The sequence below is a fragment of the Hemicordylus capensis genome, chromosome 1 (assembly GCF_027244095.1).
Source record: "Hemicordylus capensis ecotype Gifberg chromosome 1, rHemCap1.1.pri, whole genome shotgun sequence".
NCBI classification, from domain to species: Eukaryota; Metazoa; Chordata; class Lepidosauria; order Squamata; family Cordylidae; genus Hemicordylus; species Hemicordylus capensis.
In genome coordinates, this window is record NC_069657.1 from 405,315,062 (window position 1) to 405,339,572 (window position 24,511).

At 42.9% G+C, this 24,511-nt stretch overlaps 1 protein-coding gene across 1 annotated transcript in view; it reads right to left on the reverse strand.

Moving 5' to 3' along the window:
• Positions 1 to 6,859: 6,859 nt before the first annotated feature.
• Positions 6,860 to 24,511, reverse strand: part of LOC128339408 (ALK tyrosine kinase receptor-like) — a 621,195-nt gene continuing 603,543 nt past the window's right edge. The window contains exon 6 of the mRNA XM_053283273.1: positions 6,860 to 6,946. Coding sequence (XP_053139248.1) covers positions 6,860 to 6,946 — 87 coding nt within the window. The remainder of the gene's footprint in view (positions 6,947 to 24,511) is intronic.

Here is a 24,511-nt window from a genome sequence, read left to right on the forward strand (position 1 = left end):
TTGAGTGATCATGTGTCAGTCACAGCTGCTTGCTCCTGTGGCTGGCAGACAAGGGGAGGGGAGGGGAATAGTCATAATGCACTGCGCACTTGCACGGTGCATTATTGGAGGTCTGGGGGGCACGGCAATCCAGGTTGATGTGTCCTGGCACGCTGATCTGAGGAAAGAGGCATCTTTTTAAAGTGGTGATTCTCTTTAGAGAGCAACTGGCCCTATCCAGCATAGCATCCCTCCAGTGGCTGTTGTTGGTGTCAACCTTATGTTTCTTTTTGGATTGTGAACCCTTTGGGGCCAGCGTGGTGCAGTGGTTAGAGTGCTGGACTAGGACTGGGGAGACCCGAGTTCAAATCCCCATTCAGCCATGATACTTGCTGGGTGACTCTGGGCCAGTCACTTCTCTCTCAGCCTAACCTAATTCACAGGGTTGTTGTGTGGAGAAACTTAAGTATGTTGTACACCACTCTGGGCTTATTGGAGGAAGAGTGGGATATAAATGTAAAATAATCAATCATCATCATCATTTATGTGTTATTTATTTTTCTATGTGAACCGCTTTGAGAACTTTGGTTGTAGGGCGGTATATAAATATCCGTAGGAGGAAGAGGAGGAGCTGGTGCTCATCTGGGCAGGTGATCCGCCCACCCAAGGAAGCCAGCTTGCTCATGTGTAAGATAAGGGACCAGGTTTCACGATCAGTGAGAACTGGTTTAGGGCGCTGAGCGGGAAGAGCAGGCTAAGCCCGCTCTCCCCACTCACGAGCGGGCAGGGAGCCCTGGGCAGCCAGATCAGCCTCCAACACAATGGCTGGCTCCAAGACAGAGCCGATGGGGGGTGGGGGGAGCGGGGGCCACACGGCCCCTGCAAGCCCCAGTATGCCCTGCGCAAGCACGCAGGGTATACTGGGGAGACCCCCGAGCCGGAAGGCTGCTTTTAAGCCTCCTGGCTGTGGGTCTACTCATGAGTAGGTGCGGCATGAAGGCGCACCGCGGCTACTCATGATCGCAAAAAGCAGGTTTGCAGGAGCGTTAGCTCCACAAACCTGCTTTTTGCCAGGGGTTCTCGAGCAGGTTAGCCGCTCCAGAACCACCGGGCTCGGCTGCGAGCCCGGTGGTTCTGACGACCAACAAAAATTGGGCTAGCCTATGCTAGCCCGATTTTTGTTGGCCGTGAGAATAGCCCCAAGGGCTTTTGGGCTTCCACCGGCAAACTGGGTAGCCCTTTCTCACTTGTCGTGAGAAAAAGGCTCACTTTTTATTGTGTGAATGACTTCGAAGGGTATTTAGTTTACATAGAGGGCATTCACACAATCATAAAGATCCTGGTTAAAATGTTAATCAGGATTAGTGAGCCCAGTAGAGCTGATTGTGTGAACCCAGAGTTTCAGGGCAATCCTGGTTAAACCAGGCTAGTTAACTAGCATTTAACCAGGACTGAATCCTGGTGATATACCCTGGTTAAATGCTGTTTATCTGGAATGGTTTGACCAGAATTGCCCTGGAATTTTGAGTTCTCACAATCAGCTCTGCTGGGCTCACTCATTCTAATTAACTTTTTAACCTTGCATTGAAGAAGAACATGGTGTTCTAGTAAGAACTAACCAGCCTACTTTCCTTTCACTGAGGTCATTCACACAATCAAAAACTGTATTCTACCACAGTTTGGAGCTTTGTGTGCTCCCAATTTTTGGTTGTGTGGAAACAAGGAAGGAGGAAAATCTGGGTAGAAGTGGTTCTGTGGAAGAAGGCAGGAAGAAAAACTGGGTAGATTCTCGGCCTACCTTGCTTCCTCACAATCACTTCTATGCAGGTTTTCCTCTTATGCAAAATTTTCTGCATCTTTATGGACAGCGGTTCCATGAGGTTGTTCCCATGACCAGCCAGGCGGGATGGCAGTTGTGTGGCGGGGAAGGCTGCAGAAGTCTTCCTTTCCTGCAGAAGATCTCTGAGGACCATCTGGGCATGCGGATTGTGTGCCCAGATGGTCCACTGCTGCCCCAGGGAGTACGGAGTCATGGGGGCCAGGATGCGTCATCCTGACCCCCGGAAATCCCACAGTGCTCCACGTCCATGCGGAATGCACTGTGGGGATTCCACCAGTGATGGCCAGGCAACATTCAGTGCCAGATGCAAGCAGCTGGTGCTTGCACACAATCAGGGAAATGTGGTTAAGGGAGCCCTAGGCGGGTTCTTACAGGCAGGCAAGCCCAGGCTTGACTTCCATAGCCTGGTACTGGCTGCTCTTATTGGCAGCCCCCATAAGAACATAACATAAGCACAGCCCTGCTGGATCAGGCCCAAGGCTCATCTAGTCCAGCATCCTGTTCCGTACAGTGGCCCACCAGATGCCACTGGAAACCACAGGCAGGAGTTGTGAGCATGCCCTGCTGTTACTCCCCTGCAACTGGTACTCAGAGGCATCCTGCCTTTGAGGCTGGAGGTGGCCCACAGCCCTCCGACTAGTAGCCATTGATAGACCTCTCCTCCATGAAGTTATCCAAACCCCCCTTAAAGCCATCCAGGTTGTTGGCTGTCACCACATCTCATGGCAGAGAATTCCACAAGTGGATTATGCGTTGTGTGAAAAAGTACTTCTGTTTGTTGGTCCTAGATTTCCTGGCAATCAATTTCATGGGATGACCCCTGGTTCTAGTGTTATGTGAGAGGGAGAAGAATTTCTCTCTATCCACTTTCTCCATACCATGCATGATTTTATAGACCTCTATCATTTCTCCCGGCAGTCATCTTTGTTCTAACCTAAATAACCCAGGTGTTGTAGGCTTGCCTCATAAGAAAGGTGCTCTAGGCCCTTGATCATCTTGGTTGCCCTCTTCTGCATCTTTTCCACTTCTACAATGTCCTTTTTTAGATCTGGTGACCAGAATTGTACATAGTACTGTGGCTGCACCATAGCTTTATATAAGGGCATTATAATGTTAGCAGTTTTATTTTCAATCCCCTTCCTATTGATCCCTAGCATGGAATTGGCCTTTTCCACAGCTGCCGCACATTGAGTCGACACTTTCAACGAGCTGTCCACCATGACCCCAAGATCCTTCTCCTGGTCAGTCACCAACAGCTCAGATCCCATCAGCGTATACTTGAAGTTGCCATCATTGAACCGCCTTTGCCACTTTGTCGCCCACTCACCCAGTTTGGAGATATCCTTTTGGAGCTCCTCACATTCTGTTTTGGATTTCACTACCCAAAAGAGTTTGGTATCCTCTGCAAATCTGGCCACCTCGCTGCTTACCCCTGCTTCTCGATCATTTATGAATAAATTAAAAAGCACTGGTCCCAGTACAGATCTCATTTCTTACTTCCCTCCATTGTGAAAACTCTCCATTTATCTCTACCCTCTGTTTCCTGTCTTTCAACCAGTTAGCAATCCACACATGTACTTGTCCCCTTATCCCATGACCGCTAAGTTTCCTCAGGAGTCATTGATGAGGAACTTTGTCCTCATGTGCATAGTGTCTTGTGCTGCTGCACTTACCCTTCCCTTCTCTCCTGAACTCTATTTTCCCTTTTATTATTATTATTTCTTGTTTACACAGTCAGACAGGTGTTATTGACTGGTTTGTTTTATCCAGACATCGAGTCTTCATCATCATCATCATCATTATTATTATTATTATTATTATTATTATTAATTCGATTTCTATACTGCCCTTCCAAAGATGGCTCAGGGCGGTTTACAAAGAGAAATAACATGCAAATAAGATGACTCCCTGTCCCCAAAGGGCTCACATTCTAAAAAGAAACACAAGACACACACTGGAAGTATTGTGCTGGTGGTGGATAGGGCCAGTTACTCTCCCCCTGCTAAATAAAGAGAATCACCACAGTAAAAGGTGCCTCTTTGCCCAGTTAGCCATTATTTTTTCTTTCATATTCAGCTTTCTCTCTCTTTTTCTCTTGTTATATCTTGCTACATGTTTTGATGAGCCCACAGCCTTTTTAAAATGCTTCCTCCCCCTTATCTTCTTCAGTTGGGTAAGGAAGAGGGATGGATGAGTTGTTATTATTAGATTGTTTCTTCTATTGTAAGACCAATACAATTTTATAAGAATAAAGAAAGGACATATTGATTGGCACCTCTGTATTTCAGATGTTTATTGGAGCCTTTGGTGTCTTCAGCATAAGGCCTTAAACAAACCATTCCTGTAATTATCTGAGATTTGACGCAGCATCTGCCACAACTGTACGTTCATTCTCCAAATATCTAGGTTCAGGATTTTGTAAGATTCAAGCTATGGATTTGAACTCCCACTCCCTGCTGCTGATATGACCCAGCTCTTGCAAAATACAAGATACTCAGACTTTCAGAGCTGATTATATTGCAGGAAGTGACCGTTTGCAACAGGGTTGTGTAGGTGTTATTAATCCTGGCACCTACTACAGCAGCCTGATTCTTCTCTGAGATTGACTGTGAGGTCATGGAAGTGTTGTGCCCTGGTCAGTCCTATAAGGTGCTCAGGTGTTGGCAAAAAACCTGAAGCTCTCAAACTGGGGGCGGGGGGAGTCCTTTTCTGAGAAACAAGAAGAGCTTGCTGAGATCTGCTGTGTTTTCTAACTGTTTCCTTCAAAGTAGATGATAATTTTGTTTGCTCACATGTGAGAGTAGAAAGGAGCACTATGTACCCATTGTGCTAGTGCTATAATGCTAGTGCTATAAGTGCTAGTGCTATAATGCATTTTTAAAATTTATTTATATCTATGTAAAACACTTTGGGAACTCATTGAAAAGCAGTATAGAAATATTCATTGTATTCATATCTTACTGATGAATTTACCTCTGTGTCAGGTATGTTAAATTTCCCTTATCACATCCAAACCAGAGAGATGGCCTTACTTATGACCTTTGGCAAAGAAAACAATTAGTGTTCTATATTTGTTGTGAGTCATTAAGGGGGAAAAAACATGTTTAATTAAAGGGCGGAGATAAAGGAACCTCGCAAGAAATAGGAAACAAATGGAACAAATTACAGTAACTTCCATTGTACGAAAATAGATTTTGCCCAGGACCTTCTTATAATTTTCTCCAGTGAAAATGAAATTAATATTGATTATAGTTCTGATTAATGATTTAATTGACTGAAAACTAAGACTACACATAATTTAAGCTGTATTTGTAATGTATTTTCTTTCATGCCTTGTGCGTATAAACACAAGTGACTTGAAAGCGGACTTTTACTGATGCATCATAAATATTACAAATGTGAATGGTTATGACCTGTCTTTTAGGCTCGACTCTAAATCACGGAGAAAGTAATAACAAAGGGGTTTAAAGCTTTAACGTTTGCAGAACGCTGACAGAAAATATGATTAAAAGTCCAAAATGTGTATTTATCAAAATACCACTTAGAATATGAGGAAATGCATTGATAAGAGTGCAATATTGCACATTAAACTCTCCCTCAAAAGCTTCTGGGCAGCCTCAAAGGTACTAAACAGACATTTCAAATGCAGCCTCAAATCCTAACAGCATGGAATGAGTATTAAAAACAATCCCAACACCTAGACAGCTTCTGAACACTACTCAGTTGAGCACTATGGAGGCCTCTATACTTAGCAATCACTGTGTGCTGTGTATTCAATCACATAATAAGGGGGGAAAGCACCCTTTTAAAGGAGATCAAAGTAATAACTTACCTTGGAAAGGAGAAAGTGTTACGTATGGGCACTATCCAAAAAGATGTATGTCTCAATGCCTATCTTAGAGATGTTTATGTGTATAATAGCTTTTTGGACTTCCAAAAAGCTTTTGACACTCACCAAAGGCTCTAGAGTAAACCTAGCAGTCATGGGATAAGGGGACAGGTTCATGTGTGGATTAGTAACTAGTTGAAGGAGAGGAAACAGAGGAATAAATGTCCAGTTTTCACAATGGAGAGAAGTAAGTAGTGGGCTCCCCCAAGGGTCTGTACTTGGAGCAGTGTTCATAAATGATCTAGAAGTTGGAGTAAGCAGCGAAGCAGCCAAAGTTGCAGATGACACTAAACTATTTAGGGTAGTTAACTCAAAAGAGATTGTGGTGAGCTCCAAAACTATCTCTCTAAACTGGGTGAGTGGGTAACAAAATGGCAAATGTGGTTCAATGTAAGCAAGTGTAAAGTGATGCGTATTGGGGCAAAACAAACAACAACCCCAATTTCACATATACACTGAGTTGTCAGTGACTGACGGGGGAGATATCTTGGGGTCGTGGTGGACAGCTCATTGAAAGTGTTGACTCAATGTGTGGCAGCTGTGAAAAAGGCAAATTCCATGTTAGGGATCATTGGGAAGAGGATTGGAAATAAAAATGCTAATATTATAATGTCATTATATAAGATGATCAGGGGTCTGGATCATCTTGATCAGGCAACCAAGATGACCAGGAGCCTAGAGCACCTTCCTTATGAAGCAAGGCTACATCATCTGGGGCTGTTTAGTTTGGAAAGAGACGACTATGTGGAGACATGATAGAGGTCTATAAAATTATGCATGGAGTAGAGAGAGTGGACAGAGAGAAACCTCTCTCTCTCTCTCTCTCTCTCTCTCTCTCTCTCTCTCTCTCTCTCTCTCTCCTGTTTGTACATCTAAATATTAGCATCCTTAAAGGATAACATTATCTATGTTTTCTATGGAATTTTTATTAAAGCTTGACTAATAGTGGAGACTGATTAGTCCTCTTTGAGAAATCTGTTGGGTCCCTTGGGCTAGAAGTAAAAGTTATGAGAGTACACAATAACTTTGAGTTACACTGCATGGCATTGGCACAAATCACTTCTAAACAAGCTAAATTAGAGCTAATTGAGCAGCAGATGTCCAATCCCTTGTCTGGAGCAGGTTTACGCTCATTATTCTAATCATTTAAGTCATCGTAAAAGAGCCACTTCAAAGTCCTCTAGAACTAGTCCTGTGTTATACTGTGACTGACAATCGAGGATGAATATAAACATTCCCTGTGGAACAAAAATTAACAAAAAATATTCTCATGAAGATTACCTGTTGGGGGAAGTGATTCAAGTGGTTGAGCCCCCTGCCCTTCTAAGCCTCAGGTGCTAATCAGTGCACATTAGCAAACCCTTTGTTGATTTCATTCCCCTGGGCAAATGAAGACAATATATGCTTGCACTGTGATTCAGGAGATGCTAAAAAAAGAAGCAGCAGCAACAGCAAATCCAAAAGAAACCATAGAGTAGGTGTAACAGGATAACAGTCCTTTGAGGAACATGTCTGTATGGAGAGGATCAGCACCATCTAAAATCTTGGGATATATTAAAAAAAAAGTCAGTTCAACAAACAGAAATCCCCTAAGCAGAAGTCTGGGGGTTGTTTGTTTTTTTAACAGCTCGGCAGGAGCAGTGGGGTTCAAGTGCATTCAAGGATAGGCAAAAAGAAAGCTGTTGTTGGAGTCTGATGAATCAGTTCAACAGAAGGAGCTGGGGAGGGCAGGTTATGCAGATATGGTAGATAGAGAAGTCCTGGCTGAGACTGGCTGTGCCTAGGACTGACTTGGAAGCATTGTGCAGGGCTCCCAACCAATAAGATAATGGCAATTTGAAAGGCACTCAACAAGCCAGGTCTCACAATCAGTGAGACCCGGTTTCTGCAGCAGAGCAGGGAGAGTGGGCTAAGCCCGCTCTCCCCGCTCACGATCAGAGCGGGAGCCTGGGCGGCCGGATCATTCACCCACACAATTGCCAGCTCCATGATGGAGCCGGCGGGGGCTGGGGAGCTCGGGGGCCATGTGGCCCCCTGAAGCACCAGTATGCCCTGCGCGAGTGCTCAGGGCATTCTGGGGAGACCCCCCGGAGCCGGGAGGCGGCTTTTCGCCTCCCCTCTGGGGGTCTACTCGTGAGTAGCCATGGCACGGAGCCACGCCACAGCTACTTATGATCGGGAAGCCCGGGTTTGCGGATCAAGCGCTCCGCAAACCCAGGCTTAGAGGAGGGCTACAAAAGCGGGCTAGATGCTTGTAAGCCACCGGGCTCACCTGCGAACCCAGTGGTTTACACGAGCAGCAAAAATCGGGCTAGGCTCTCCTAGCCCGATTTTTGTTGCTCGTAAGAATAGCCCCAACATACAAAAGGCACTGGGAAAGGTTTGTCCATTTAAAATGGATGTAGTTTGTTAGGGTGTACTCTAGAGAACATGAGCTACAACTTTTGCAACACACTGAATTGTGGTGGAGATAAGCAATGAGTTTTATTTCATTATAGTTTAATTGTAAAATGTGGTTGATATTCATTTTCTTAGGCTACATTCTCACAATCACAGTGATCCTGGTTAAAGAGTTAACCAAGATTGCTGAGCTCTGCAAAGCTGTTTCTGAAAATGCAGTTTTTTGTGCAGTCTTTATCAAACCATATCAATATCTATACTGGTTAAATGCAGTTTAACCACAGCAATTTGACCAGGACTGCCTGGGATATCTGCATTCTCACAACCAGCTCCACAGGGCTCAACAATCTTGGTTAACTCTTTAACCAGGACCACCATAATGATGAGAATGCAGCCTTAGCTTAGGAAAAGTTGGATTAGAAATTTTTTTAACATAAATTAATTTATCTGGATAGACAAAGACTATGAAAATATTCCCTCTCACTTCTCCTGTCTCTGAAGTTGTATTTAAGAATTTGGAAAGTGCTGGCATGTTTACTTTTCTTTCCAAGACATATACTGAATATATTGATGCATTTGGGGTTTTTAAAAAATTTATTCCTTGGAGAAAAAACAAATTCTCTCTTATGGTTTCAATTAAGCAAAAGAATAAAAATGAAGAACTGTAATAGAATGTCAAGAAAAGAATATATCTTTTTGAAAATGTGACAAACCCCCCAAAAAAACACCCCCACACATCCCAGGAACATAAAAGAGGGAAAAATATAATTGGTTATTATTGGCTTTGTAAGAATTTGAGAGCATATGCTGTAATTTAGAGAATCTTTTCCTGTGGCTGCTGAAACTTGCTGTGTAGATGCTGAACTGACTTTCATTGGGAAAGGATGTGAAAAAGTACAAAGTGTGTACCAAATTTCTAAGAAATAGTTGCTTCTGGGAAGAGGCAGCTGCTTCAAAATGTAAATAGCTTAGATTTTTCAGAACATTACTGGAAGCACAGAAGCACCTGTTTTCCATGGAAGTAATGTGAAGCGAAAGAGATTCACATAGTTGGGAATATATTTGTACATTGGTGTATGTCTGAAGGGAACAGCTCAACTTTTGCAAGACAGCAAATGTGACGAAGAGAAGTAACTAAGAGCTTGTCTGGATGAGTGCTTGCTAGAGCTTTCCATGTTTGGAAAAAGAATAAAAGAAAAGAAAAGGAGATATATTTTCTTGTAACATTATTGGCAATACTAACAAAGCATGCCTGCAGTAATATTACACACATACACATTGCAGGGCAGAAGTGATTTGTGGCCTTCTGTAACTCCTAGAACAAATGTCCCTGAAGGATGCACAGCCTTCAGGGACATATTTTCAGGCATCACATTTGGCTACAGTGGGAAGGGCATCACATTCAGGCATCACATTTGGCAACAAAAATTGTCCCTCCCTGATAGTGCATGCTGCACATTCACAGCACACTTGTTTCTTTAGTCTGGATGTCAGCCATCATATCATTCTTAGATAAAGCCTCTGAAGGGCAATTTATCAGAGGAGAAGAGCACTGTAGCATTATAATTGTTATTTCTCCATTCCTACATCAGCAGCTGCAGGATTTGGGAGTGGAAGCTCAAGAAATGTATACCAGGAAAAGGGAGGATGTGAAATGTGAGAGGCCTATCATGTTAGTGCTGATATCTCCTATACACAGAACAGGCTGAACCATAATACAGGAGAGCATTTTCTATCATGTACAGAAGGAAGGGCTACTACTACTTGTGCCTTCAGAAAATATGTCTGTGAGGGTCCAACAGCTGTGGAGGTCAGAGATATCACCAAAATCACCCTTTTTTGTGTGATGAAAAACACCCTCCTGAAAGCACGTCGTTATTCTGAATGTTGGCCACTGAAATTGGCCTTGTATTAAATCAGGTTCTCAAAAATCATTTGTGCAGGTAAGAATTAAACCTATATTTATTTTTCACATTAGGGGCAAATGCAGGACAACGTATCATTAATTTCTCAAAAGCATTGATCTGCTATCATCATCTCAAAGAAGAATGGTCCCAGCTGGATGAAAGAGACATTCACTAAAGGTGCAATTTTCAGAGAGGCTCAGAAAGTTTAGTACATATAGTCCAAGGTGGTTGAAATCAAACCGTATCATAATTTTAATTTTGTTACTTATTTACTGCTTGTATCTCACCTTTTCTCACCCAAAGTGACTAATACCAAATGTAAGAAAAGCATGGAAACCAACAATTACATGAAGGAATTTAGTGTATGCCATAATTATGTAAAACATATAGAAGCTATTCTCAAAAGCGAGCAAAACCGGGCTAAGGGAGCCCAGCCTGGTTTTGCTCTCTCGTGCAAACCACTGAGATCATGCCTGTTCCCGGGGGCTACATGGTGGTAAACCCGCCTGTGTAGCCTCCAACTTAAACAAGGTTAAGAGAGTAAGTGCTCCCTTACCCTCTTTTTTTAAATCGAGTGTCTGCCGCGGCTGCTCACAGCCACGGCGGTCACACTCGGGAGGGAGGGCCCCCCAGTAATGCAGCACGCACTCACATAGTACATTATTGGGGGTCTGGGGGATGGGGTGCCACATGGTGGTGCTTCCCTGCACTTGACCCCCGGAGCCACAGGGCAAGCCACAGGCGGACCACAGGAGAGCAGCCGCTCATCTGGGTGGGTGATCCGCCCGCCCAGGGAAGGGTGAGCGATCATCTGTCCGAATACCAGATTGTTTTTATATTTTTAGCTAAATACTTTTAAATCATTTTTATGTGTTTTAACTTTTGTAAACCGCCTTGGGGCTGTTTTTAGTGAAAGGCGGTATATAAATCTAACAATAAATAAATAAAACAAATCTGTGGGGCAGGGCGGGCAAACCTGCTTTCATTGCAGACCTCTTTTTGGCACTGCTTGTGTGAAATGCCTCATTGATAAGCTAGGTTTTCTACCTATATGATGGGAAGGGGGTGAGAAAATCAGGGCTGATAAAATTTGCCTTGCACAGAAACAAAATAATATCCATGGTACAAATCCCCTTAAAAACAAGGCAAGAAATTACAGATGTTAAATTTTGAACACAGCAGAAATTAAATTTTTAAATAACAAATGTGGTGACAGTCTACAGGCTTACAATCTTAAGAATAAAATGCTGAGGAAAGAAGGGACACATAAAAAAGGGGAGAGCAGGATGAGAGGCAGAGATCTTTGGGGGTAATAAAAGTAGTTAGCATGACAGTGTTTTTCTCATTGCTGGAATTAATCAGACCAATGAAGAATGACTGGGCATTATAGCCACAGAATCAAGAAAGAGCTATTCATCTGCCAATCGTTTCTGGGTCCAGAGTTCCTGTACTGGGGAACTAGTATTATCAAAGGGGACCATTGTGACATGGGAAGCATTTCTCCATTATGTTCTTTATTAAGTCGTGAGTGTGATTAATCCGACTTCCAAAGGGTACAGAGCAGCTATTTTAATGCAGGCACTCTACCTTGCCTGAATTGCACTCTACCTTGCCTGAATTTCTTTCATGTAACTCTTTTCCATTTTTACCCTCCTCATGAAAATCTTCAGCCTGATCTCATCAACAACTTGACATGTGGATGCTACTAATCTGCAATGGCTCAACCATGCTAACTGAGCAAAGAAGCACCTTTTAAAGTGGTGATTATATTTAGAGAGGAACTGTCCCTATTCAGCTCCAGCCCAGCATCCTTCCATTGCTACTTTATACTTCCTTTTAGAATGTGAGCTCTTTTGGGGCAGGGCATCATCTTATTTATTATTTATTTTTCTGTGTAAACCACTTTGAGCACTTTGTTGAAAAGCAGTACATAAATATTTGTAGCAATCAGCATAATAGTACCAAGAATGCTTTTTTTAAAAAGGAACAAACAAAAACAAATAGAAAGAAGTCCTCACAGACATATTCCTGCATGTGGAAAGGGGTTTTGCAGGGAGGAGAGAGGAAGGAAAATAGCTTCCCCTCTCGCTCCCTGCACACTGCAACTGTGAGGCAGACCTTGTGTGCAGTTAGTTTGATTCTTGTGAGGATGAAGCTGGTGCTCCACCTTTGTAAGTCTGCAGGGCATGTCAGATCCAGTCTCATGTTGATATTTGGAGGACAAACTATATCTAGATTCTAGGGGGTAGGGTGTGCACGAAGTAGATTTTGCGATTTGTTTCAAGCTTGAAACGAATTGCAAAATCATTGAATTGATTTGTCAAAACGGCAGCCAAACCTGGCTGTTTAAACGAATCAACCTGGAATTGATTCAAGTGATTCAGCCATAGAGAACAATAGGGAACTCGAAACACCCCATTGTTCCCCAATGGTCGCTCCTAGGAACACCAAAGTAGGTTGGGTGTCAGGGCATGATGGGTGCTACCTACCGCTCAAAATGGGATCATTTTGATTTGAACTCAAAACAGGCCCATTATTTTAAGGGCATTCATTTTTAGTTTGAATCACTTGAAATGGCCCATTTTGAGCTCAAATCAATTCAAATCAAATCATTTTGCACATCTCTACTAAGGGGGCAATAACAGCTAAAATCCTTTAGCTGGTAACTAAGGAGATATCTGGAGGTCAATGATATCTAGTGGCAAATTCAAGCCTGCTTCATGGAACTACCCTGAGAGCATTATCACATGGATAAATATTAGTAGGGAAAACAAACAGGAAGGCTAAAAAGAGGAACAGTTTAATCACAAAAGAAGCAGCTGACAAGGAAAACTCATGGCACCTGCCAACTTGTCAATCATGGTGCTTAAAATTCATGAAATACAAAATTATTTATGAAATCTCCTGAGTATTTGCTATATAAAAAGACATCCTTTTAAAAAAAACCACACTATTGCTTAGTGCTAAAGTACTTAACCAAGCTCAGACAGATCAATCATTTTTGCTGAATTTTTCAAAACTGAAGCTGGCAGGGTGAGGTAATGACTGCTGTGGCTGGCCTAACTCTGGCGAGGTGGCACAACCAGCATCAGCACTCAGCACCCTTGGCAAAGTGCTGGTGGGGCCCCAGTGCCCTGTGGGAGCCTGCCACCTCTGCTGGCAGCCTGCTGGGATGTCCTTGTTGCTATTGCCCACTTCTGCTGTAGCCTGCCATCATCTGCCACCCAATAGCCTCCCCCAGGTGAGTCCTACATATGCATGTGGCCCTATAGGGCCACAGGGAGCACTGGCAACAGGCAGCAGTGGTGATGCTGGAGTGATTTTAAGGGGCTAGGCATTGGGAAGTGGGCATTCAAATGGCATTCCTCTAGCTATGGAAGCACCGAGAAAAAGTACTGCCACCAATCTTGCTGTTGAGTTGCTATGATTGCTGATGCAGCTGCTGCTGCCACTCACCATCTAGCTAGATCCCAAGAACATTGGGCAGACACAGGCCTAGGACTGGGCCAATGGAGGGCACTCTCTCCAGGGTCCCCTCAAACTTAGAGCTGGCCCTGATTCTCCATTTAAGGTGCCGCTGTACCTGGTCTTTAACATGGCCCCTAAATGACTTGTTTCCAATCTTGCTCTCAATCCTGCCCTCTGTAATTAACAACTGTCGCATGTAGCAGCTGTGCACAACACTGCATAGGAACATAGGAAGTTGCCATATACTGAGTCAGACCATTGGTCTATCTAGCTCAGTATTGTCTTCACAGACTGGCAGCGGCTTCTCCAAGGTTGCAGGCAGGAATCTCTCTCAGTCCTATCTTGGAGATGCCAGGGAGGGAACTTGAAACCTTCTGCTCTTCCCAGATCAGCTTCATCCCCTGAGGGGAATATCTCATAGTGCTCACACATCAAGTCTCCCATTCAGATGCAACCAGGGCAGACCCTGCTTAGCTATGGGGACAAATCATGCTTGCTACCACAAGACCAGCTCTCCTCCCCAACTTAGTGGTGCGCTCAGCTTCTAGTGTAGCACAACCTTCCTGCCCTGTTGCAGTGGTGGGGAAATGTGGATTGACTCACGAACCCAGTTCAGTGCAGCCTACCATGACAAGGCAGTGTTTGTATCCCATTCTTGAAATCCACTTACAAGCATTGCATTTCATGCAAGTGGACAAATTGAAGAGCCTTCCCCAGGTTTTACCTTCATGAATGTACAGCCTGTATATTCTCTGCAACATCTTCCTTTAGCAGCTGAACTAGTTGCCTTAGAGGAGACAATGTGGTTGATGACTGCAAAGCCCAAACAGTGACAGCTTTGATTCACTTTGAGGGCCTTTACGCCTCAAATGACACTCATTATTTCAGCATTTCCCCACATTTATATTGATTTTCTTGTTCTCTTTGTTGCTGTCTTACTAAAAGCCATTCAGGGCAAATTCAAGCATTCATTCTCCTGTGGCCTTGGAACAATATAGCATTTTAAGCGTTCAACTTTGGAGAGACCTAGTTTTGTCTCTGTACACAATGCAGAACAGACAGAAACTCTCTTACATTGTGTGCTTTTATGAGAAGGTAGGAAGAGAATCCCCTTTCATTTGCTAAGTAAACTTCTTTAGATCCTAGACAGCATGCTTCTGTATTCATCTTGGGAAGAAGGACGTGGCTGGCATGGCTTAGTACCAGATGCTAACTTGAATTCTGCAGACTGAAAACATGTTGAAAGCAAGACATTTAGGGTCGTTTGGGCTTCCTTTGTGAGAATGGACTGCCATCCTGTAGTGATCAGCCACCCCGCCCCCTAAAAAGTTAACTGGAAGTGAACCCTGCCCTGACTGACAGGCTGGTGAACTCCAGGGCTCAGCCAATCAGCACACTAGGTCGGTGGGACCTAGAGAGCTTTTGGGAAGAAGAAGGCAGTTCTTTGTTAAAGAAGGACCTGTGGCCAGGAAGAATGGCTGCAGGAAAATGACTGCAGATTCTTGAAAACTAAGAGGGCAGGAAGCTTGAATTATCCTTTTGAGTTTGGTGAGTTCAAGAAAAGGAAGCCTGGGCTTTTGCTTCAAGAAGTTTAGTCTAGGGGAAATTTGTTTAGTCAGACTTTAATCAGAATTTGTTTAGTCAGACTTTGTGTTAGAAGTTGCATTCCTTTTGTATGTGTGTTGCATATTCCTGATACTGTTCTATTATAGTTTATCTACAACTTAATTGAATTAAGAAATACTAGCCTATGCTCCATACACCAAAGGCGTAGCAAAAGACTCTATGCATTTAAGTGTGCTTTTGCACTTTCCTACATTCCTGTTCTTTGCAACTGGGTAACCAAGATTTTTTAAGTGTGCTGCCCCAACATCATTCGGGGTCCTTTTGAAGTATTCTTGTAACCTAATGAGTATTTTTATCTGTAACTAAAAGCTGAGTAAGCCTCATAAGGAAGCAGTCTGTAGTACAGGAATAAAACTTTTCTTTTTGTTCTTTTCTTTTACAAGCTTCTCCAAGTTGGTTTTTAACTCAAGAAAAGGGGGTGGGGACTAAAGGGGGATTTCTCTGGTGCAAACACATCTCCTCAGGTGTTCAGCAGCTATCAGTTTTTTCATCACGTGTAGGCTTGCACGTGGGAGATTTTTGTACTTGTCTAGTAGCAAAATAAAGAGGGTTTCCTTGGGATTCCACCCCAAGCCTAGGGAGGTTCAAGCGTCTGTTGCCAGGTTTGGCTTTTTAAAAGCCAAATTTTGGGTTACGGCCCATTTGACTCACGAGTATACCCCTTAGATTCTGGCCACCTTGGTTCAAGCTCTGTAATAAAGAAGGGTGGTGGCAGCAGCCATTTTTGAACCTACCAATAATACAGAAAAATAATAGGGAAAGCATAGTCAGGCAGCTCAGCAAGAATGATTCAGCATTTCTTTCCCTCACGTGAGCTTGCTCTGAGACAAAGGCTTTAATCCACTACACATTCCTTCACAGTATCTCTTCTTTGATTTCACAGAGGTCAGTTTGGATGGGTGCTGATTAACACAACCACCTGAATGCAGAAGGTCTCTTGAACTGTGTTGACTATGGTGAACAGTGATTTTGAGCAGCCACCATGCCTGCCACCTCCAACCCCCTCAGACACTCCAGAAGCATACTATGTAGTATTGATAGTATTGAAAGCTGCCAAGAGATCCAAAAGGACCAACAGAATCACACTCCTTCCGTTAATTCCCAATTGGAGATTTATTTATTTTATTTATTTAACACATTTTTATACCGCCCAAAACGCAAGTTTTCTGGGCAGTTTACAAGACAATAAAAACAACCAATAAAAAGATCAACACGTTTCAACAATTAATTGTTGTATAAAAGCTTAAATTGTTAAGCTCATCCATATTATTATTATTAACATTTATATCCCGCTCTTCCTCCAAGGAGCCCAGAGCGGTGTACTACATACTTGAGTTTCTCTTTCACAACAACCCTGTGAAGTAGGCTAGGCTGAGAGAGAAGTGACTGGCCCAGAGTCACCCAGCTAGTTTCATGGCTGAACGGGGATTTGAACCCGGGTCTCCCTGGTCCTAGTCCAGCACTCTAACCACTACACCACACTGGCTCTCTTATATGCATGTAGACAAGTGGTAAACAATCTGTGATGTGTATGGACAGAAGTTCCAAGGGGTGAGCAGGGTATAAAAGCTTAAAGACAATTGTGGTAATGGTCTCCAGTTCTTCAGAGGAAGCCTGTGTGTTCCTGAAACTTCTGAGACTCGTCACCTTCAGCTAACTTGAAATGCAGTTGTGCTAGCAGTATTTATCCTATGCCTCTCCAGTCCTGATCTCTCTTACTGGTGATTTATTGAGATGTCACCATTACAGCTGTATTACCAGCACAAGCCAAGAAAGAGCTCCTGCTTCCAGGCCTGTTTGAGTTCCTGTGCACAAAACAAACCAGGAGATCCCAGTTCAAGGCACAGCTCTTTCAAATGAGATGACTACTGATAGTAGTTCTCAGCTGAAATGAAACTAAATCTCTTGATTCACAGCTATGTCAATCAATGCAGAATTGTACTCATTCCCAGATACCAAAACCAGAGTGCCAAAGCAAACTGTAATTGCAAAGCTATCTTTGTCCTTTTAAACACAAGTTTGTTCAGTTTTTGTTAGCAGTTGCTTTTATTTAGCCAACATGATTATTTACATGGTATGAATTTATAAGATAGCAGAAGCCAGATAGGCTTCAAGCAGAAAAGTGCCAACTGACACAGTGGGAAATCAACCTCCAATGGGGTTAAAAACAGGTGTTATGTTCCCTTGATGGGAACTACAGTATTTGGGGCCATATTTTTATAGAAGTGGGGAAAAGAGAACATAGCCCTCCAGGCATCCTGAGGGACACTTTTTGCTGCTTGTGACATTACGAAATAAAAGGTTAAAGCCTATTTGCATGACCTCTGGCAATAAAAGAAATAAAGCAATTGTATATAATTGTCAAAAGGCTGACATTTTCAGTTTGTACCAAAACCTCAAGTAGTACTGACAGCACTTTCCTTTCCTTTATTCCCCAACATCTGTTTCAAAATAAAATAGGCTTGAAAAGAGTATTTTGTTTCTACTGGGTGCTTTCCAGACTGTGCGGGAGGAAGTGGTGTAAAATCCAATGGCAAACCCTAATGTTTTGAAGCTGATTAGAGTTAGCCATGTTGGATTTTACACCACTCCCTCCTGTGCTGAGGCTCTGAGGAGAGAGGAGGGGGTGGGTGATGTGACAGCTTTCCCTCTCCTCATTTCCTACCCCCCCCTTGGTGAATTTGCACAAGAGCACCAGGCTCTTGCAAAAAAGAAAAAATTAGCAATTTTTTTTGGTACCAGTGGTACTGCTGGTACCGCTGCACAAGAGAATGAAAGGGGGACCAAAGCAAAACAGACACACAAGCTGTCTCCCTAGACCAAGAAGTAGATGGGTCATTTCAACTACAAGGATAATCATAAACTTCACAAATACTAAAAGGCACAGAGGGAAAAATACAGCTGCAGTCCTACTATGCACACTTACTTGGGAGGAAGCCCGTTGAATTAAGTTGTTTACTAAACCCAGTTTATCAAAACTTTAAAAATTCAGGTACTATTTTATCACACACATACAATACTTTAAACCTGAAATGTCAAGATAAGATCCAAATACAGGCTGTGGCTGTGCGAATGGCACCTTGCTGTTCCCATATGCAAGACAGTGTCAAAACCCAGATTGTACGAATGCACACCAAGCCTATACGTAGTGAAACAATTTTAAATTCCATTCTGGAAACAACCCTGGTAATACAGATGGAGGGTTATCAACAAGTGAATAAGATTCAGTAGAGTGTTTCTTTATATGTTCCATTTTATATGTTTGGGGTACATTCGGATTTATTTATTTATTTATTTATTTTTATTTAATTTAATTATTTATTTATTTATATTGTTAAATTTATATACCGCCTTTCATTAAAAACAATCCCAAGGCAGTTTACAAAAGTTAAAACACATATAATAAAAATGACAGTTAAAAGTATTAAGCTAAAAATATGAAAACAAATCTGATTTAAAATATATAATATACAAACACAAAAACTATACATGGATAAAAACACACAGAAGCAGCAATAAAACAATCATGTAAAGGCCTGGATAAAAAGCCAAGATTTAACCAGCTTTCTAAAAACTGTGATGTAGTCCGAGGAGCGAATGGCCACCTGCCATTCACAGTTGCTGCGAATGGCAGCAACAGAGAAGGCCCTGTCCTGCGTGCACAACAACCGAGCCTCTCTCATTGTTGGCACCCAGAGCAGAGCCCCCTCAGATGATCTCGTCAAGCAGGCAGCAACCCTTGGGATCTGAACCACAAGTGAAGGTTTGGTTCTGCTTGCCAGACCAACCTTAATGGCTATATACAAAGGGAGGGAATCTTAAGAGCCACTTGTGTTCTATAGCCTATGCTACTGAAATAAAATCTTCCAAGTTACTGTATGTTCCAAAGAAACATAAATTCTGCATTCAAAATAAATTATACCAAATACTAAGAATGATGATTGATCTATCTTTCACTCTTTCAGTCGAAAAAACTTGCAAAAAGAAACCAGAACAAGAGAGGCAATTTGTAAGAGATTGAAGTTATCATTAGTTATCACTGAAGTTAGCGCTTGCTCCCATAACCTCAGCTAAGAGCCAGGCTTGGGAGCAGGGTTAGGCTGGGTGGGAGCACTGGGATCCACACAGATCCCGGCACTCCACGCAAGCAGCTTAGCCCAGGCTAGGCTGTCCTAGCCCAGGCTAGGCTTGTCATGAGAACAGCCTCAATGTATAGGAATGTATGTATGGTGTTCCTGAAATGTTTGGTGTCAACTCCTCTCCCTTTAAAAAAATGGGAGTCTCCAGAAATGGTAAGTTAAAGCTGATCAACTAAGCCTCAGAGCAAATTGCTCTTGCTGTTCTCCTAAGGCAAAGCCTTCTGCCACAGTCAAGAGTGGAGCCTAGTTCTTGAAACAAGAGGGAGATTTGCCCCACATAACAGTGCCTTTTTAAACCTCATATGGTAGTCCATTCATGTCATAAGCTATTCAGCTCCCAAGTTACAGAACTAATGCCTTTAGATTCTTAGTACTTTGAAATGGGGGGCAAGGTTGCATCCAGATTCTATGTGCTGGGTTTCCATGCATTGGGCTTTACATGTCCTGTTTGCATAGGACACTATGTAAATATGATATTTCAGCATGCAGATATCATACAGACCTGAAGCTAGGCATGCCATGAAGGGGCAGAGTGAAAGAATGCATGATCTGAACTCCTCCCCAATGGGCAGATAAACAAATATCTGCATAGGGTTGAGGTTTTTAAACTATGTGTGACATCCATAATTGACACAGTGCAATGTGTGTTTTGTGCTTGAGTATTTGGGTGCTTCAGTGAATGGTTGTTTGAATTCATTATGATTGTTTTTATCTTTTTATGTGAGTGAAATTGGGCTTTATTTAAATTGAAAGGTGAGGCAAAAATTTAATAAATAAATAAATAAATCTGTATACCTAGAAGTTAAAATACCTTGGACCGGCCTCACCAGAAACTATTTTACTTCCAGTACAAGAAGGAGAGAACACTGCTGGCAGTCAGTACCCGTGTCACTGAGTCACCAGACCTACTTCTCAGCAGATACCTAAATTTCAAGTCCAGGGTGTCTAGCTCAGGGGGCATGACTTCTAGACTGGCTTGGTCTCTGGTAACTCTTAGAGAAGAATCAAAGGAAGAAGCAGAAAAAGGAATAAAGTCCTACAATGAAATACTTGTCCAAAGTTTGAAAAAAGTCAGAGGATTTTAAATGCCAGATAAAGAGAGATCTGGCATTCATTTGAAGATGGGGGTCACTGAGGTTATGTTGCTTTCAATTCAATCTAATAACACCTTTGGAGAAGTTAGCGACTTTTCTTATACACTGGGGATAAAGTGAACTCTTGCTCCCCTCTCCTGCCGCAACTTTTGCAGCCTCTGGTTACTGTAATTGTAAAGGCTCCTGATGCCCCCCCTCCCCACAAGCTGCTGGGTAGACATTTGGGTTAGTTTAATAAAGCATACTTTGGCCATGTAGCACAACTTTTATTATTTCCAATTGGAAGTGTCAGTGTTGTGTGACCCATGGCTAATTATACCAGCGTTGGGAGCAGCTCATAAAAGAAAAAAGTGATGGGTGGAACATCATGGGGGGAAATATCTAAGAAGAGAAACTATTGCTTTGGCCATGTGTGACCATAAGATACCCATGCATACTTTCCAGGAATAGGAGCATCCCTTCCAGTGACCTATTCTGTCCTAGTCTGAATCAGGGCAGGGACCTTGGAGGAACTCAGACTTTGGATAGTTCAGAAGGGAAAGGGGTCAGGACCTTGGACAGCTCCAAGCAGGAACCCACAATACTGGGTTTTGTAGCCAGGAGGAATGTTGTTCCTGTGGCCTCTTGGAGCAGACTGCCAGTTTTTCTGGATGCAGCCCAGGCAGAGTGAACTGACCCTTCTTCTCCCTAGGGAAGGCTCTCTGTTTCTTAATCAGGCCTTGCCTGATTTTGTAAGTGTTGACTGTGGTGAAGCAAGGCTGCCCCTACAAGGACCGGCAAGTCCTCAGCACTCTTCTGAGTCAGAAGATGAGGCATGGTTTTGGTACTGTTGTCGCAGAGGTGCTGACTATAGTTCCTCTGGCTCTCTTCATGTGGGATATGTGGCTTCGGAAAAGATAAAGAGCCTGCTTCACCCTTTACTTTTCAATCATTTGTTTGTTCAAAATCACTACCCCCAGCTGGCCAAGAAGCAAAAGATATGGGTTAATGTATCTCTTGTACTTTCAGGAGTAAAACAGTTTAGTACCTGTTTTGAGGGAATAAATTGTTGAATGGACTCTTTCCCCAACTCCCCCCCCCTCGACCCCACAATTGGTCCTCTGCTCAACCTGAAGCCACTGTTTTACATGATAAAAGAAAGCCCTCATGGAAAACAGTCATGAAATTACATGTAGTTCTGTCATCACTAAGTGTCATGGCTCAGACTTGTGACTCAGAAGAGTCAGAGCAGGAGGATTCGCCTACTAGTAAGGGCTCAGAGGCACAGCAACAGGATTTGGCAGGGAGACCAGACTCTGGAGCTGAGGGTTCGGAACAGCTGCCACACATGATTTCGGATGAGGTGGAGCCTGGGATTTCACCTGTCTTGAGAAGACGTCTCAAGAGGCAAGCTCAGTGGGAGTCCCACAGGCGCAGGAGATAACAAGAGAGGAAGCAGAAGTGCTGACTCAGGGAAGCCTGATTGGTTGCTGGTTCTCTTGAACCATATATATTTAGCAGTCTGTCAATTGCTCAGATGCTGTTAGCAATGTCGCTGACCGCAGTTCGTGTGCTATTCTGAATTCCTAACTTTTCCGAATTCCAGTGTGCCTTGTTTATGCTTTCCTGCTTTGTTCCGTTAATTCCTGGTTTCTGGTGTCCTTCGCTCTTTCATTCTTCACTCTGTTTTCTTTTCAGTTATTCATGTAGCTTCGCTGCTGCTTTCTGTTAACTTACAGGGGGAGTGCTGAAGGGGTTGTAAATCCTGTTGGGTGAGACAAGCTAACAGATTTACGACACTAAGGCAGTGAATCTATGTTTGGGCTGTATCACTTCAAACTGTAGGTGGGGGCTCACATTGTTGAATGCTGTGGGGCTAGAACCCTTCTCTGTGATGTCTAGCTGATCAATATGGCAATTTACACTCACTTATTATTACACTCACTGATTATTATTAGGTCAGAATACAGCAAGAGCAGAAGAGTTAGGGGTAAGGCAGCATCTCTGCCCCATACTTCATTCCACTTCTGCTCAATTAACCTTATGGGTTTCCAATAAAATGAAGAAAATGTGCACATGGCAATAGATGACCCATTGGAAAGGGAAGACAATCTGCAAAACCTGGTCAGCAGTAATGGTGTAGAAAAGATGCATCTCCATCAATGAATGAACCACCAACGATTTGTGGCCTCAGACAACAGTAATTAATTGTGATAATTGAGATTTTGTACACATTCCTTGCTGGGATCCTGCACCGCCAGGCTTACTGAGCCCTGGTGTTTTGGCTTCAGCCGGTAAAGGAGCTTCTAGGCTTGGAGGACACTACCCAAGCACAATAGCAGAGCAGCAGGTTGGGTAGGAAGATGCAGGCAGGGGCGGAGAAGCAGATTACATCTCAGGAGATCCACTGATTGATGACAGGACTGGAAGGCAATTAAGGAGGTGTTGAGGGTGCATAAGCAACCTGACACTGAAGATGAGGATGCATGGGGAAGGTGAGTGAGGACTTAGGGTTCCCAGTGAGGGGCCAGGTCTTTTCCTCTTCACAGCCAGAGGAAAAGAGTGATTTTAACACCTCCCCTGAGTTCTGAGGCACTTTGGGGATAGCTGAACTCTGGCCTTAGTCTGAATAATGTTTAATTGTGTGCATTCTTACATGAGAAAGCAAAGGTTTACGAGCTCTTTCATGGAATTGCACTTGTTGTTCCAAAGCTTCATGGACTATGCCTAGATAACATGTATACATCTGGAAATACTTATTATTGCTATCATAATGGGATCACTGTAAGTTTGGGGGGGAAGCAGAGGAAGATTGCACAAACATACTTTCCAGCTAGTGATGCATTTGGGAAATTTCTCACTTCTATATTTTTCTGTGGAAATTCTTTTATTTCCAAGATATTAATTAATGTTATAAAATGAAGCAGCATAATGAACATAGGAACATAGGAAGCTGTCATATACTGAGTAAGACCATTGTCTGAGTCAGTATTGCCTACACAGACTGGCAGCAGCTTCTCCAAGGTTGCAGGCAGGAATCCTCTCAGCCCCATCTTGGAGAAGCTAGGGAGGGAACTTGAAACCTTCTGCTTTTCCCAGAGCGGCTCCATCCCCTGAGGGAATATCTTGCAGTACTCACATATGGCCTCCCATTCAAACGCAACCAGGGCAGACCCTGCTTAGCAAATGCAAACTGGGCAGTTTCAAAGTTTTAATTTAACTTTTTCATGCAGTTAGTGTGTGTGTGTGTGTGTGTGTGTGTGTGTGTGTGTGTGTGTGTGGTGTCACATGCATAGCCCTAATGATTTGTAAACAGGAAGTAAAATAAAGCCAATAATCCAAACTTAAAATCAAATTATGAATTCACCTGACTGGATTTGGTTTGGCTTGTACAGCCAAAGCTAAGATTTTCATTTCATCTTGGACTGCAAGTGAAAGCAAATGTAAAACTGTGCTCTGTTTTGGTTTCACTTCCAGCAATCACACAGAGCCATGTCTCATTTCTTTTGTTGAGATGGAAAGGTTAGAAATGTCTCTATAGAACTCAGTTTGGTGTTGCATAAACCATGGTTGTTTATCACCTTTAAACAAGTATTCTAATTAAAATAATTTCCAGATAAACATTTGAATGTATGTAAATGTAACTTTTAAACCAGATTAATTGTGCTTTATTAAACTTTTTCCTAATCAAATATTTCATTTCAAATAGCTGTGGCAATTAGGAACTGTTGAGATATTTATACCCCTGCTAACTGAGCAAAGAGGCACTGTTTAAAGTGGTGATTCTCTTATATTTAGCAGAGAAAGAACAACTGTCCTTATCCAGCCCCAGCACAGTGTCCTTCCAGGGCGCTTTCCAGTTAGCCACTCAACAGCGGCAAAATGCTTCCATTCAGGCAAATCACATTCAAAACGTAAATAACAAAGCACCCAGCAGGGTGCGCAGTCATGCAAAAACTAACAACCAAAAAACAAAACAAAAACAAAAAAACCAAAAAAAAAACCCAGCAACCCTTTTACGCTAGACATACAACATTTTATCAATAAATTGCAGTGATTACGAAATTTCGATTACGATTTCCGAAGCAAGGCATCGGAAATGTGAACAGCGTAGGGACTGTGGTGTCACAACACAGGAAGTGTGGAAGCACACTTCAGAGATTCACTGTGAGCCCGTTGCAGGGTCTAAT